Raw genomic sequence first — 17,178 nt, forward strand, 5'->3', positions numbered from 1 at the left:
AAAATGGAATCTTGCAGAATTAGAACAGTTTTTCTTAGTGAGTTTATAATGTCAGGTTTAACTCTCCTAGGCATATATTTGATTTCTTAGGTTTAGTCATAGGTAGCCTGGATAATTGCTGTAGTTAATCAATTTTCGTGTGGAAAAGCTGTTTGCTTTTGGAGGCAGCACTCGCTAAATCTGGACAAAATGCTTTTGGCACTGAGAAACTTCAGCTTCCGCAGAAGCCTTTAAAACATTAATGAAGCTTTCAAAACCAAGGTTAGCGACCTTTCACTTCAACAGAAGAATGAGAGTCCTGTTTAAACGGGCAGCAGTGAACCTTTCAACTGGGAATTTGACGAGAAATGGCTCCACTTCATGTCTTTGTGTTTTTGTGTTCCACAAACATGCACACATCTGGTTTTGTTCAGCAAAAGTTTAGTTGTGTTTGATAAGAGTGTGTATAAAACCCAGCAGGAGAAGCGTGATTATCATCTCTAGTTTGGCCCAGAGAGAGGTGCACTGGAAACATTTGGGGCTTCAAGTTGCACAATGGGGTTGGTGGCAGTGTTCTTATGTTTTTTGCCTTTGAAGTAGATGGGTTTAGCTTAAAAATCAGTATCAGGAGAGACCTAGGAAGACACGATTGTAGTGCACAGCTGTGGGTTCGCTGACCTTCTCAGAATTCTCCCAACTCAGACAAAATGACCCACTTTCCCTAACAATGATAACGGTCCCATCTCTGCATCTGGACATGGAGGACCCTCCCCATTCCAAACACACACTCAGCAAAAGCTGTAGATCAGAACGCAGCCCCACTGTGGGTGTCCCATGTTGTATTTTTACAGCCTTGATCTAGTTATTTACTCGAGGCTGGGAAAGGAACTTATTAAACCCAAGGTTCAACCTAAAAAATATACAAGTGAATTATAAGGTTATGTGACAGATCACTGTCCAGTGTGTCGAGGTAAACATTTATGATGTCTTTAGCAGTAATTACTCACACACTCCCTTGTAATCCCCTGTAATTCAAACCTCCAGTAACCTACTCCTAATCCTCACTTTGGCAGTAGCGGGGATGTAATTGAAACTCGGCCTCTTCTCAGGTGTGTTTAAGTGTGTGTGAGACACTTTCCAGCTGCACTTTCTACCCATCAGATAGAAAAATTTTCTCATATGGGCATATATTTTTCAAATTCTCTGTGAAATGTAGTTTGTATAAATATAACTGGAAAAGACTAAGCAATAGTTAGTCTTAGAAATATTTAGGGACACTTTGAAAGGGTCTCCGTAGTAATTTGACAATTTTTGATGATGTTGATATTCATCAGGGTAAAGTGTAGGCTCTCCGTAATTTCTCATTTCATATGACAAAACATAACTATTTTTGCACGTTTCACACTGCTTTTAAACATTCCCACACGTCCTGTTGTTGTGTCAAGTTGGATGGCCAAGCCATCACCGGAAGTAGCTTCATGAAGCTAATCATTATCTAATCTGCTTTTGCTTATCGGAGAAATGTGAGCTACAACTTTGCTAAATTATGAGGATAAATCTCATTTTAAATTATGGGAGTTTAAAAACGACAATCTTTAGGGTTTTTTCTGACCTTTACTTTGAAAGTGTAGCGGACGCACATCCGTGTTTGACGCAGACACGGATGTCTGTTTTGTGGTCGGCTGCTCGGTCGGAAGGCGGGGTTCACAGTAGGATAAATTCCTGTTTGAAACTGCGGTGGAGTCACTAGTAGGTGTAACTTTCTCCAGAGTAAGATCTCTCTTCGTGGACTTTGCGGGTTAACTACTTGAGTTGTCGTTTGAACGGCAGTGAAAAAGCGGACTAATACCGGCTGCAATTTCACCTGCGGGACAAGTCTAATCGAAGCCCCTCGGGTTAGGTAAGGACTAGCGTTTTTTTTCTTCTTTTCTTTAACGTAATTTATTTTTAAGAGTCAACACACGTAGCTATTTTAATTGGCATTGCATCTAATTTAAAGAAATAAAATAAGAAAATATGCCCGCACCCTAGCGCAGAAATATTTTGTCGGTTTTTAACGTTTACCAGTTTTCAACAGATTTTTTTATTTTTTTCCCCAAAGAACCATATGGAAGTTAATTGTAGTTCTGCATAATTGTAGTTGTTCACGTGACCTGTTTTGTATTGTTTTTGTTGTTTTTCTTAAAGCACTTTAAAACTGGACTGGTAGTTGTTTAAATGTTTGACGGGTGGGGGTCAACTCTATTACACAAATTAATAAGTTAATGTTCACGCTTCCTGCTATTTCCTCACCTGATACAGTTGCGGAATATTATGGTTGAGTGCTGATTTAGAGTGCGTCAGACTTCTGAATACGATGTTTTGTAAAAGGACTCTGGTTGATTATTTGAAAACTGCATGTTAAATCCATTTCCGTGTTTTCTCAGCAATAGTAATATTATTATTATTTTTAACAGCACGAGCCGTTGGTGAATAAACGTGGCAGCTATACAACTTGCCCTAATTTATGTTCACACTGCAAATACAGCCCCTCTTCAGTAAGTCCCCACCAAGAATTGAGTCTGGCTCTTGTGGCCATTTTTAGGCTGAAGCATTTTCCCCAAAATGGTCTTAAATCTTATTTTGAGCTCAAATTAAAAGGAACGAAGGGTGCAGTTCAAGTGTTCTGGCTATGGATAGCTTGTGATGTTTAGACGCAGTGAGTAAGAGTTAGTCAGACCTTGCAACACTGAATGAATGATTTTGCTGCTTTAAGAGGGAGTAAAGGTATATGTGTTTATTCATGAGTCACAACCATCTATTATAGACGTGGTTTAAAAAATGCATGAAGTGGTAGATGACTTCTTCAAATAAAATGAATGTCATCCTAATTGCCTCTCCTAATGTTTATGTAGGTGTTGCAAGTATCAAAATGGAGCACATGTCCTTATTGTGCCTCTGTGCATTGGTGGCCTTGTGCAGCCATAAGGGGGTGCTGTCCCAAGCACCATCTTACGGTGAAAGGGGCTCTGATCTCGGCATCCAGGTGTTTCAGCAAGTAGTTCATGCCAAGCCCCTGGAAAATGTGGTGCTCTCGCCTCATGGGGTGGCTTCAATCCTTGGCATGCTGTTATCTGGAGCCCACGGGGAAACAAGGAAGCAAATCCTTAATGCTCTCCGTTACAAGAAAAATGGTAAGAAATATTTCAGGCTATAGATGTTGTTTGAGTCCTACAGTTTTAAGCCTAACATATAAAAACCTTGGGTGGTGTTGAGGAACAGTTAAAAGTTTACGTGGTTTGCACAGGTCCTTACAAGATGTTGAAGAAGCTGCATAAGAACTTGACAGGCAAAGCCAACCAGGACATCGTGCTGATCGCAAATGCTATGTTCAGCCAGAAGGGTTTCCCCATGCAGGAGGCTTTTGTGACTTCCAACAAAGAGAACTTCCAGTGTCAGAGCAGGAGCCTGGACTTCAGCAACCCTGATGCAGCAGCCGATGAAGTCAATGAGTGGGTCAACAATAAAACCAAAGGTAACAGTGGCTGTCAATTATAGCTGTATACAGAAACTAAACTTCCATCTTTGAATGCAGTTGAATCTGAGTGTAGGCATTCCTTCCCTAAAGTGGGTGCAGAAGGACTGGTTTTACCTAAGGAAGGGGAGACTTCTGCGTCCATGTTTTGGACTTCTTGTATACTTGGCTACAAGGCTTATTGTCACCTTCAAGATCATTTTCCTTTTTTGCATCAACACATTCAAAATACTGCAGGACTGTTATTCAGCCCATGTTCTAAAATGTCTGACTTGTTAATGCACTCAATTTTCTGCTGTATTGATTGGTTGCCCCTACATGGTGCTACAGTTTTACCTTCTCTGTCTCAAAATGGATAAAAAAGACATGATGTGTGGGTTTTTAAATCAAACCTTGCTGATGGAATAATGCTCCTATGTTGCATATTTATCCAGGTCACATCCCCAGCTTGATCAAAGCAGACATGCTGAATCCTGCTCTGACCCGTCTGGTCGTTGTCAACTCCATCTACTTCAAAGGCTTGTGGAAGTCTCGCTTCCAGCCTGAGAACACCAAGATGAGGACCTTCACCCGGGGCGATGGAACCGATACTAAAGTGCTAATGATGTCCCAGTTATCAATCTTTAACATAGGTGAGCGGTGATGTGAGACAAAAAATTTAAATGTGTCTAAAAGAGCAGTCAGTGTTTTAGATAAATCATGATGCTAAAAAAAGGCCATATTATTCTACATTACTATCAGTCTATATTGCTTTCCACTGCAAAGCAACCTTTAGATACATTTTGGCAATAATTAGAAAGCTCTTCTGCCACATGGCTACAGACTAGTAAAACTGAACTGGCTACTGTGAATGCTTGTGCTACAAAGTCTCTCTTGGCTTATCAACCATTACATTACTGCGGTGTGGGGTTTACAGAAGTTCAGTTTTGTCAGCACCATATATTTGTTCTATGTTACTAACGTAGCTGTACATGATTTGAGCGTTAAGAATAATTCCTGTTTTTTATACTGGATCTTGGTGCAGCTCTTCAGTTTATCCATTGTTGGAAACGAGCTGGTGTCCCTCCTCTCACTGCCCTTTTTAGCAAGCCTTCTTGTGATTGGCAGAAGAAAGCTCACCCACTGGTGAGTGGGGCTTCTGTGCTCACAGCTGGCACGGTGTATTTTAAAGGACCAAATCTGGTGCATTTGCCCTCATCATGCAGTCAAGAATAGGAAAAAAGCTGGGAAATGGTATATTTAGAGCAGCGTGAGCTTTTGCCTTGTCAATTTTTACATACTATGTCCTACTTATATTACACCTTGTTGACCTTGTTTAATAGGAAAACCACTGCACCAGTGTCAGTTATTTGTCACAGAAAATAATGAAAAGCATAACTAGTCCTCTTCAACATAACATTGGGTTGGTTTACTTTTCTTTCAGTACCTGATGCTTCTCTGAACTTCTTTACTTTGTACAGCCTTCATTGATAATAGACCTCATCTGCCATCATCTACTGCCAAATTATTGCACTCCAGCTGCAGTCACTGCCAGTTTATGGTTCATATGCGAGTTTGTGTTGAGTTGGGTTTTTTTGTTTTGTTTTTTAAGGACTTGGACATGCCACTTCTGTAGGATATTATTTAGTCCTGTGTGAAATGAAATGATACACCAGTCAGAGGTCTATATTTAGGTGACTTGTCAGAGTTGTGCTGGCCTGCGAGTGCTGTGGACAGACGCTCTTACAGTGGTGGAGTTGAACTAAGGCCATGTTAAGCTGCAAGTTACAGATATCTGACTTTCTTCAGCGTCCTAAAGTGTTTTGAGTTTAGTGTTGATAGTCTGTTGCTTGGATTATTGTCTTCAAGCTAGCAGATGGGTCCTAAAGAGAACAGTAGAATGTAGTGGCCCTGGTACAGTTATGTTTCATGGCTATGATGGCATTTACACTTACTTGGCAATCTGACTTTGTAATAGGTAGGTTGGTGTAATATGCATAAACAGCCTGAAAATGGGAGGGAGTCTTCATACCTCTGGTGTGGTACTGCTCTTATGTTGTGTGCTTTGATTGAGCTCCACATTTGCTGTTCTTGTACATCATTCTAGGGTATCTACTTGCACGAAAAGGTGTTACTTAAAAGCTATAAAGTGCTGCCTCAAACTTTAAGCAATGTTAATGACATATTTGAATTGGGTGAAATGTTGAAAGCTGCAAAAACTGTACCATGCATATGTCTTATGCTATAGCCCCTTATTAGCTGATTTAACACAGTATCTTTATAGTTGGTGTTCTGCATGGGTCTTTTCTGAGAGAGTATGTTTGTTCTCAGGAAGCCGGGGATTTTCTGCTTCCAGACTAAATAGAAAGTGATAACCATCACTGATTACCATTGTGGTTAAACAAAAACATTTACCCACACAAATTCAGAGTTGTTCACTGGAAAGTCCTGGCAAAATCTGCAGTTTGGCAAGACTTTGAAAAAAATAAATAATATTACATTGTAAAGTTTATGTAAGAAAGAACTGGAGAAAAATGACAAGTGTAACCATGCGATGAAACCTGTTTTTGTCATTCTTCTTTTTTTTATTCTTTCTTTTCTTTTTCTTTTTTTTTTTTACACCTCAAACACTTCAAAATGCGTTCTGTTTTATTAATGTCTTTGCCTTGAAATAACCTTACTTGATTGATCCCACAAGGGAAATTAAAGCAGCAGTTCAAAGTACATACACACACATGCTGTAGTACTTAACTACAAACATCAAGTACTATAGCACCATACTGAAGGCCTCATAATGTGAGGTAATACAAAGTTATACATGCAACAGTAATTAAGTAAAATTATAGCTTGATGTTTTTCTTGATCTTCATTTTCTTAATTCCCCCATAAAACATCTTGAAAACCTTAACTTTCTTCCTTCTGGACCATTCAGTATAAAAGGGTGAGCTTTGACTGACATTTATAATTTTCTGTGGGAGAGCAGAATTCATGTTTCTGTTAATCGTGATGATTAGTGGTGACTGTCTTACAGATAGTTTAACTTAGAACTCAGTAGTTCAGGGGAAAGTTTTGAGGGTCATCAAGGTGTGCTGTGCTAAAAGGGCGATTACAGATGTGTGTGTGGTGTTCAGTACCTGTAGTGTTTACTTGTCTTTTAGATTTTATTTGTATTTGACCATTGTATTCATGGTAAACTTCATTATTATGAAAATGGTGATGGCTGGTGCAGGGTTGGTAGAAAGATAATCTGGAGGGGATGGAATTCTGTTTTGCAGCATTAGCACCATTCTAACTTCAGATTTTTGTATTCTGCTAGGCCTAGCCTCCACACCTCAGGGTCTCAAATACAAGGTAATTGAGCTTCCTTATCATGGCAACACCATCAGCATGCTAATCGTTCTCCCGTCTGAAGAGGACACCCCTCTGTCTCGTGTCATTCCTCACATCAGCACAGCCACAGTGCAGAGCTGGACCAAACTGATGCACATGAGGAAAGTCCGCCTGCTCATCCCAAAGTAAGGCACAAACGCACATAAATATAATGTCCCTTCAAATTTAATACATGGTGACATTGTCGTCTGACATTGTCTACGTTGTGTTCTCAGGTTTATGGCCGATGCAGAGGTGGATTTGAAGGATCCACTTTCAGCTCTGGGAATCACGAACATTTTCAGTGAGGACAAAGCTGACTTCAGACACCTCAGTGAGTGAAAGCAGAGTCACTGCAAACCAGACGCTGACGCATGTTCTCTTGCACCACCACAGTATTTATCCAGTCTATTTGGATATGAGCAGAGCCTGGAAGCATGAATGGATTGTTGGCTGTTTACAGAGAGTCACTGATGGCCAGTAAGGAGCTTGAATCGTAGTTGGCTGTTCACTGTGAAACACTGAATCACTGCTCCTCTTGTCTAGCCATTCATTATCTTATTGAAAGTTTGGAATGAGAAGAGATGGGGATGAAGAGCTCTAGTGCCACCCTGTGGTTTAATTGGCCAAGAGTTTGTAGGATTTTCCCTAGGAAAGTACCCCATCAGCTTTCCAGCAGATGGGGATGCTCTATTGCCATCATGTGATGTAGCTTACAAAGGACTATAACATACTTTCATATTTATGCAGTCTATGTTGCATGTGGCAGGTCTGATTCATACTGAGAAAGCAAAGATGATTGTGTATTGTTGGTTCCTCAGGTTCGGAGCCTGTGTATGTATCCAAGGCACTCCAGAAAGCCAAAATAATCGTGAATGAAGATGGAACAAAAGCAGCAGCAGCCACTAGTAAGCATTTGTTCAGTAAGCCTCGACTTTGACATAAAGTTTCTCCCATGTTTTAACAATGTTCTGTTTTTGTTTTCGGGGGGTTTATTGTGCTGCTTTTTTTTTTTTTTTTTTTTTTTTTTTTTTAGCTGCTATTTTGTTGGCCCGTTCCTCCCCACCCTGGGTTACAGTGGACAGACCTTTTATGTTCCTCATCAGACATAACCCGACAGGTACAGATTTTCTTCCATTTCCACCTTAAAATGCTGAAAAATGTTTGATTGTAAAGCACGACACCATGACGAGTTCTCCTTGCGTCTGTCTCCAGGTACCATCCTCTTCATGGGCCAGATCAACGAGCCTTGAGCGCAGCCCCGTCATCAGCCATAGCATCATTTACCACAGCAGGATATGCTTATACACTGCCATGTATCAGAATACAAAATAAACATAAACACACTCTTACATATACAGAACACACTTTGCTAAACATGTTTGTACAATGTGGATATATGATGTGATTTGTTTTAAATGTTGCTTTTTATGCTACTTATTTTCTGTATTGCATAACATGCTGTATAAAATGTATTTTGCTGACTAAATTTTCCAACTGTTTTAATTTTTTTTTGTATACGTTTTTTTTTAATTGATGACGTTTTTAAAAGACTTTGAATGTCAGTTGTGTATTTTCTCTTCTCTGGAGTAGGATAATCAGTTTATTTATCATGTCAGTGTTTCCGTTTCGTGTTGTAACTCCAGTCTGTATTACGTTTCACTCCTAAGTTACAGCAATATTGATGCTGTTAGAACGATTTTGCTCAATTTGTAAGTTTGCCAAAATAAATAAAGATTCTCTAATGTTTCTGGTCAGTTCAGTTAAGTTTATTTTAATGGAGAGAGACACATCAAAAATCCAAAAACACTTTGTATAAAAGTTATACATTTATTTGGATGTTATTGAGTGAAATAAGTATTTGATCTCCAAGCAAAACATCACTTAGTAATTGGTGGTGAAACTCTTGTTGGTGTGCACAACACTTTCCTGTAGTTGGTTACCAGGTTTGCACACATCTCATGAGGGATTTTGGCCCGCTCCTCTTTACAGAAACTAAATTCTTTAGGTTCCTTAGCTGCTGCTTAGCAACTCCAAGCTTCAGCTCCCTTCACAGAATCTCTGTCTGGAGATTGGCTGGGCCACTCCATGTGCTGGTTCTTTAGCTACTCCTTTGTAGCCTTGGTGGTGTGTTTGGGATCCTAAGTTCTACATATAACTCGTTGAGATCAGGAATATCTGTAATTCATTGACTGTAATCAAATCTGTGGGAGCCAGAATTCAGGCTGGGTTGTAGGGGATCAAATACTTATTTCACTCAGTGACATGCAAATCAATGCGTAACTTTCATGAATATATTTCTGGATTTTCAGTTGCCTTTCTCCACTAAAAGATGAAAGTACCATAAAATTTGGGACTGTTCAATTCTTTTGAAATGAGCAAACTTATAAATTTAGCAGGAGATCGAATAATTATTTATATAATTATATACAACAGGCTAGTCTGCACCTCCTAAGTAGAACAGTGCCGCAGCCATGTTGCCCTCCGGGTCTCCCATGTTCAGGCTCTGGGGCTCTGCCTGAATCATCAAAAGCCTTCCCAGTAGGGTGGGGAGCGGTCCACGAGGGGAGGCTTTCCTCCCCTCTGCAGACTGGCTGCCCAGCTGTGGTTGTGGGCTAACCCCCTTTTCCTCTCCTTCAGGGCAGTCCATGTGCCAGGTCCCCTGAACACAGCAGCGGACATTATGTATGGGGGGGTCTGAGCCCAGAACAGTGGAGGCTCCACCCACAGGTGATCGCACAAATCTGGTGCCATTTCGGAAGGGCGGAAGTAATACAACATGTGACTCAGTGCGAGAAAGTGTCTTTCCAGCACTGAAAAGCACAAAGGCCAACTTTAACATTAAAAGGAGTAAAAACAAGCACAAGACATTTACAATAATTCAATTTGATTTTATTTATATAGCGCCAAATCACAACAAAAGTCGCCTCAAGGCGCTTTATATTGTACAGTAGATCGCACAATAATAGGTACAGAGAAAAACCCAACAATCAAGTGACCCCCTATGAGCAAGCACTTTGGCGACAGTGGGAAGGAAAAACTCCCTTTTAACAGGAAGAAACCTCCGGCAGAACCAGGCTCAGGGAGGGGCGGCCATCTGCTGCGACCGGTTGGGGTGAGAGAAGGAAGACAGGATAATAAACAGGAAAATAAGCAGACCTTAGTGCAAGAAAGTGTCTTTGTAACACTGGAAAGCACAAAGGCCAACTTTTACATTGAAAGGAGTAAAAAAGAAAAAAGTAGAAGACATTGAAAATAAGCAGACCTTAGTGCAAGAAAGTGTCTTTGCAACACTGGAAAGCACAAAGGCCAACTTTTACAATAAAAGGTGTAAGAAGAAACAGAAGACATTGAAAATAAGCAGACCTTAGTGCAAGAAAGTGTCTTTGCAACACTGAAAAGCACAAAGGCCAACTTGTACAATAAAAGGTGTAAAAGAAACACAAGATATTGAAAATAAGCAGACCTTAGTGCAAGAAAGTGTCTTTGCAACACTGGAAAGCACAAAGGCCAACTTTTACAATGAAAGGTGTAAAAAGAAACAGAAGATATTGAAAATAAGCAGACCTTAGTGCAAGAAAGTGTCTTTGCAACACTGGAAAGCACAAAGGCCAACTTTTACAATGAAAGGTGTAAAAAGAAACAGAAGATATTGAAAATAAGCAGACCTTAGTGCAAGAAAGTGTCTTTGCAACACTGAAAAGCACAAAGGCCAACTTTTACAATAAAAGGTGTAAAAAGAAACAGAAGATATTGAAAATAAGCAGACCTTAGTGCAAGAAAGTGTCTTTGTAACACTGAAAAGCACAAAGGCCAACTTTTACAATAAAAGGTGTAAAAAGAAACAGAAGATATTGAAAATAAGCAGACCTTAGTGCAAGAAAGTGTCTTTGTAACACTGAAAAGCACAAAGGCCAACTTTTACAATAAAAGGTGTAAAAAGAAACAGAAGATATTGAAAATAAGCAGACCTTAGTGCAAGAAAGTGTCTTTGTAACACTGAAAAGCACAAAGGCCAACTTTTACAATAAAAGGTGTAAAAAGAAACAGAAGACATTGAAAATAAGCAGACCTTAGTGCAAGAAAGTGTCTTTGTAACACTGAAAAGCACAAAGGCCAACTTTTACAATAAAAGGTGTAAAAAGAAACAGAAGACATTGAAAATAAGCAGACCTTAGTGCAAGAAAGTGTCTTTGTAACACTGAAAAGCACAAAGGCCAACTTTTACAATAAAAGGTGTAAAAAGAAACAGAAGACATTGAAAATAAGCAGACCTTAGTGCAAGAAAGTGTCTTTGCAACACTGAAAAGCACAAAGGCCAACTTTTACAATAAAAGGTGTAAAAAGAAACAGAAGACATTGAAAATAAGCAGACCTTAGTGCAAGAAAGTGTCTTTGCAACACTGAAAAGCACAAAGGCCAACTTTTACAATAAAAGGTGTAAAAGAAACAGAAGATATTGAAAATAAGCAGACCTTAGTGCAAGAAAGTGTCTTTGCAACACTGAAAAGCACAAAGGCCAACTTTTACAATAAAAGGTGTAAGAAGAAACACAAGATATTGAAAATAAGCAGACCTTAGTGCAAGAAAGTGTCTTTGCAACACTGGAAAGCACAAAGGCCAACTTTTACAATGAAAGGTGTAAAAAGAAACAGAAGATATTGAAAATAAGCAGACCTTAGTGCAAGAAAGTGTCTTTGCAACACTGGAAAGCACAAAGGCCAACTTTTACAATGAAAGGTGTAAAAAGAAACAGAAGATATTGAAAATAAGCAGACCTTAGTGCAAGAAAGTGTCTTTGCAACACTGAAAAGCACAAAGGCCAACTTTTACAATAAAAGGTGTAAAAAGAAACAGAAGATATTGAAAATAAGCAGACCTTAGTGCAAGAAAGTGTCTTTGTAACACTGAAAAGCACAAAGGCCAACTTTTACAATAAAAGGTGTAAAAAGAAACAGAAGATATTGAAAATAAGCAGACCTTAGTGCAAGAAAGTGTCTTTGTAACACTGAAAAGCACAAAGGCCAACTTTTACAATAAAAGGTGTAAAAAGAAACAGAAGATATTGAAAATAAGCAGACCTTAGTGCAAGAAAGTGTCTTTGTAACACTGAAAAGCACAAAGGCCAACTTTTACAATAAAAGGTGTAAAAAGAAACAGAAGACATTGAAAATAAGCAGACCTTAGTGCAAGAAAGTGTCTTTGTAACACTGAAAAGCACAAAGGCCAACTTTTACAATAAAAGGTGTAAAAAGAAACAGAAGACATTGAAAATAAGCAGACCTTAGTGCAAGAAAGTGTCTTTGTAACACTGAAAAGCACAAAGGCCAACTTTTACAATAAAAGGTGTAAAAAGAAACAGAAGACATTGAAAATAAGCAGACCTTAGTGCAAGAAAGTGTCTTTGCAACACTGAAAAGCACAAAGGCCAACTTTTACAATAAAGGTGTAAAAAGAAACAGAAGACATTGAAAATAAGCAGACCTTAGTGCAAGAAAGTGTCTTTGCAACACTGAAAGCACAAAGGCCAACTTTTACAATAAAAGGTGTAAAAGAAACAGAAGATATTGAAAATAAGCAGACCTTAGTGCAAGAAAGTGTCTTTGCAACACTGAAAAGCACAAAGGCCAACTTTTACAATAAAAGGTGTAAAAAGAAACAGAAGATATTGAAAATAAGCAGACCTTAGTGCAAGAAAGTGTCTTTGCAACACTGAAAAGCACAAAGGCCAACTTTTACAATAAAAGGTGTAAAAGAAACAGAAGATATTGAAAATAAGCAGACCTTAGTGCAAGAAAGTGTCTTTGCAACACTGAAAAGCACAAAGGCCAACTTTTACAATAAAAGGTGTAAAAAGAAACAGAAGACATTGAAAATAAGCAGACCTTAGTGCAAGAAAGTGTCTTTGCAACACTGAAAAGCACAAAGGCCAACTTTTACAATAAAAGGTGTAAAAAGAAACAGAAGATATTGAAAATAAGCAGACCTCAGTGCAAGAAAGTGTCATTGCAACACTGAAAAGCACAAAGGCCAACTTTTACAATGAAAGGTGTAAAAAGAAACAGAAGATATTGAAAATAAGCAGACCTTAGTGCAAGAAAGTGTCTTTGTAACACTGGAAAGCACAAAGGCCAACTTTTACATTGAAAGGAGTAAAAAAAAAAGTAGAAGACATTGAAAATAAGCAGACCTTAGTGCAAGAAAGTGTCTTTGCAACACTGGAAAGCACAAAGGCCAACTTTTACAATAAAAGGTGTAAAAAAAACAGAAGATATTGAAAATAAGCAGACCTTAGTGCAAGAAAGTGTCTTTACAACACTGGAAAGCACAAAGGCCAACTTTTACAATAAAAGGTGTAAAAATAAACAGAAGATATTGAAAATAAGCAGACCTTAGTGCAAGAAAGTGTCTTTGCAACACTGGAAAGCACAAAGGCCAACTTGTACAATAAAAGGTGTAAAAAGAAACAGAAGATATTGAAAATAAGCAGACCTCAGTGCAAGAAAGTGTCATTGCAACACTGAAAAGCACAAAGGCCAACTTTTACAATAAAAGGTGTAAAACGAAACAGAAGATATTGAAAATAAGCAGACCTTAGTGCAAGAAAGTGTCTTTGCAACACTGGAAAGCACAAAGGCCAACTTTTACAATGAAAGGTGTAAAAAGAAACAGAAGATATTGAAAATAAGCAGACCTTAGTGCAAGAAAGTGTCTTTGCAACACTGAAAAGCACAAAGGCCAACTTTTACAATAAAAGATGTAAAAAGAAACAGAAGACATTGAAAATAAGCAGACCTTAGTGCAAGAAAGTGTCTTTGTAACACTGAAAAGCACAAAGGCCAACTTTTACAATAAAAGGTGTAAAAAGAAACAGAAGACATTGAAAATAAGCAGACCTTAGTGCAAGAAAGTGTCTTTGTAACACTGAAAAGCACAAAGGCCAACTTTTACAATAAAAGGTGTAAAAGAAACACAAGATATTGAAAATAAGCAGACCTTAGTGCAAGAAAGTGTCTTTACAACACTGGAAAGTACAAAGGCCAACTTTTACAATAAAAGGTGTAAAAAGAAACAGAAGATATTGAAAATAAGCAGACCTTAGTGCAAGAAAGTGTCTTTGTAACACTGGAAAGCACAAAGGCCAACTTTTACAATAAAAGGTGTAAAAGAAACACAAGATATTGAAAATAAGCAGACCTTAGTGCAAGAAAGTGTCTTTACAACACTGGAAAGCACAAAGGCCAACTTTTACAATAAAAGGTGTAAAAAGAAACAGAAGATATTGGAAATAAGCAGACCTTAGTGCAAGAAAGTGTCTTTGCAACACTGGAAAGCACAAAGGCCAACTTTTACAATAAAAGGTGTAAAAAGAAACAGAAGATATTGGAAATAAGCAGACCTTAGTGCAAGAAAGTGTCTTTGCAACACTGAAAAGCACAAAGGCCAACTTTTACAATAAAAGGTGTAAAAAGAAACAGAAGATATTGAAATAAGCAGACCTTAGTGCAAGAAAGTGTCTTTGCAACACTGAAAAGCACAAAGGCCAACTTTTACAATAAAAGGTGTAAAAAGAAACAGAAGATATTGAAAATAAGCAGACCTTAGTGCAAGAAAGTGTCTTTGTAACACTGAAAAGCACAAAGGCCAACTTTTACAATAAAAGGTGTAAAAAGAAACAGAAGATATTGAAAATAAGCAGACCTTAGTGCAAGAAAGTGTCTTTGTAACACTGAAAGTACAAAGGCCAACTTTTACAATAAAGGTGTAAAAAGAAACAGAAGACATTGAAAATAAGCAGACCTTAGTGCAAGAAAGTGTCTTTGAACACTGAAAAGCACAAAGGCCAACTTTTACAATAAAAGGTGTAAAAAGAAACAGAAGACATTGAAAATAAGCAGACCTTAGTGCAAGAAAGTGTCTTTGTAACACTGAAAAGCACAAAGGCCAACTTTTACAATAAAAGGTGTAAAAAGAAACAGAAGAATTGAAAATAAGCAGACCTTAGTGCAAGAAAGTGTCTTTGCAACACTGAAAAGCACAAAGGCCAACTTTTACAATAAAAGGTGTAAAAAGAAACAGAAGACATTGAAAATAAGCAGACCTTAGTGCAAGAAAGTGTCTTTGTAACACTGAAAAGCACAAAGGCCAACTTTTACAATAAAGGTGTAAAAGAAACAGAAGATATTGAAAATAAGCAGACCTTAGTGCAAGAAAGTGTCTTTACAACACTGGAAAGTACAAAGGCCAACTTTTACAATAAAAGGTGTAAAAAGAAACAGAAGATATTGAAAATAAGCAGACCTTAGTGCAAGAAAGTGTCTTTGCAACACTGGAAAGCACAAAGGCCAACTTTTACATTGAAAGGAGTAAAAAAAAAAGTAGAAGACATTGAAAATAAGCAGACCTTAGTGCAAGAAAGTGTCTTTGCAACACTGGAAAGCACAAAGGCCAACTTTTACAATAAAAGGTGTAAAAAGAAACAGAAGATATTGAAAATAAGCAGACCTTAGTGCAAGAAAGTGTCTTTGCAACACTGGAAAGCACAAAGGCCAACTTTTACAATAAAAGGTGTAAAAAAAACAGAAGATATTGAAAATAAGCAGACCTTAGTGCAAGAAAGTGTCTTTGCAACACTGGAAAGCACAAAGGCCAACTTGTACAATAAAAGGTGTAAAAAGAAACAGAAGATATTGAAAATAAGCAGACCTCAGTGCAAGAAAGTGTCATTGCAACACTGAAAAGCACAAAGGCCAACTTTTACAATAAAAGGTGTAAAAAGAAACAGAAGATATTGAAAATAAGCAGACCTTAGTGCAAGAAAGTGTCTTTGCAACACTGGAAAGCACAAAGGCCAACTTTTACAATGAAAGGTGTAAAAAGAAACAGAAGATATTGAAAATAAGCAGACCTTAGTGCAAGAAAGTGTCTTTGCAACACTGAAAAGCACAAAGGCCAACTTTTACAATAAAAGGTGTAAAAAGAAACAGAAGACATTGAAAATAAGCAGACCTTAGTGCAAGAAAGTGTCTTTGTAACACTGAAAAGCACAAAGGCCAACTTTTACAATAAAAGGTGTAAAAAGAAACAGAAGACATTGAAAATAAGCAGACCTTAGTGCAAGAAAGTGTCTTTGCACACTGAAAGCACAAAGGCCAACTTTTACAATAAAGGTGTAAAAAGAAACAGAAGATATTGAAAATAAGCAGACCTTAGTGCAAGAAAGTGTCTTTCAACACTGGAAAGCACAAAGGCCAACTTTTACAATAAAAGGTGTAAAAAGAAACAGAAGATATTGAAAATAAGCAGACCTTAGTGCAAGAAAGTGTCTTTGCAACACTGGAAAGCACAAAGGCCAACTTTTACAATAAAAGGTGTAAAAGAAACAGAAGATATTGAAAATAAGCAGACCTTAGTGCAAGAAAGTGTCTTTGCAACACTGGAAAGCACAAAGGCCAACTTTTACAATAAAAGGTGTAAAAAGAAACAGAAGATATTGAAATAAGCAGACCTTAGTGCAAGAAAGTGTCTTTGCAACACTGAAAAGCACAAAGGCCAACTTTTACAATAAAAGGTGTAAAAAGAAACAGAAGATATTGAAATAAGCAGACCTTAGTGCAAGAAAGTGTCTTTGCAACACTGAAAGCACAAAGGCCAACTTTTACAATAAAAGGTGTAAAAAGAAACAGAAGATATTGAAAATAAGCAGACCTTAGTGCAAGAAAGTGTCTTTGCAACACTGAAAAGCACAAAGGCCAACTTTTACAATAAAAGGTGTAAAAAGAAACAGAAGATATTGAAAATAAGCAGACCTTAGTGCAAGAAAGTGTCTTTGCAACACTGAAAAGCACAAAGGCCAACTTTTACAATAAAGACCTTAGTGTAAAAAGAAACAGAAGAATTGAAAATAAGCAGACCTTAGTGCAAGAAAGTGTCTTTGCAACACTGAAAAGCACAAAGGCCAACTTTTACAATAAAAGGTGTAAAAAGAAACAGAAGATATTGAAAATAAGCAGACCTTAGTGCAAGAAAGTGTCTTTGCAACACTGAAAGCACAAAGGCCAACTTTTACAATAAAAGGTGTAAAAAGAAACAGAAGACATTGAAAATAAGCAGACCTTAGTGCAAGAAAGTGTCTTTGCAACACTGAAAAGCACAAAGGCCAACTTTTACAATAAAAGGTGTAAAAAGAAACAGAAGATATTGAAAATAAGCAGACCTTAGTGCAAGAAAGTGTCTTTGCAACACTGAAAGCACAAAGGCCAACTTTTACAATAAAAGGTGTAAAAAGAAACAGAAGATATTGAAAATAAGCAGACCTTAGTGCAAGAAAGTGTCTT

General features: G+C 37.8%; 1 protein-coding gene across 2 annotated transcripts; it reads left to right on the forward strand.

Annotated features, from left to right (window-relative positions):
* The first annotated feature begins 1,635 nt into the window (after positions 1-1,635).
* Positions 1,636-8,598, forward strand: serpine2 (serpin peptidase inhibitor, clade E (nexin, plasminogen activator inhibitor type 1), member 2). 2 transcript variants are annotated; one of them, XM_019345109.2, is made up of 10 exons: positions 1,636-1,879; positions 2,436-2,516; positions 2,874-3,152; positions 3,266-3,493; positions 3,928-4,125; positions 6,789-6,987; positions 7,078-7,175; positions 7,663-7,749; positions 7,878-7,961; positions 8,057-8,598. In XM_019345109.2, exons 2-10 carry the CDS (start codon positions 2,486-2,488, stop codon positions 8,092-8,094), a joined length of 1,242 nt encoding a protein of 413 aa, XP_019200654.1. In that variant the 5' UTR covers positions 1,636-1,879; positions 2,436-2,485; the 3' UTR covers positions 8,095-8,598. The 2 variants fall into 2 exon arrangements, with proteins under 2 accessions (XP_019200654.1, XP_019200655.1); XM_019345110.2 differs by lacking the exon at positions 2,436-2,516 and having other exon boundaries at positions 1,638-1,879; positions 8,057-8,330.
* Positions 8,599-17,178: the final 8,580 nt, after the last annotated feature.

This window comes from Oreochromis niloticus, linkage group LG14, assembly GCF_001858045.2.
Source record: "Oreochromis niloticus isolate F11D_XX linkage group LG14, O_niloticus_UMD_NMBU, whole genome shotgun sequence".
NCBI lineage: Eukaryota > Metazoa > Chordata > Actinopteri > Cichliformes > Cichlidae > Oreochromis > Oreochromis niloticus.

Excerpts from the sequence above, each read along its gene's own strand:
- serpine2 (XM_019345109.2), top strand. The coding sequence starts at position 2,486 with ATGTTCACACTGCAAATACAGCCCCTCTTCA. Across the intron at positions 7,176-7,662 it reads AGCTGACTTCAGACACCTCA|GTTCGGAGCCTGTGTATGTA; the intron begins GTGAGTGAAAGC and ends TTGGTTCCTCAG. Across the intron at positions 7,962-8,056 it reads CATCAGACATAACCCGACAG|GTACCATCCTCTTCATGGGC; the intron begins GTACAGATTTTC and ends GTCTGTCTCCAG.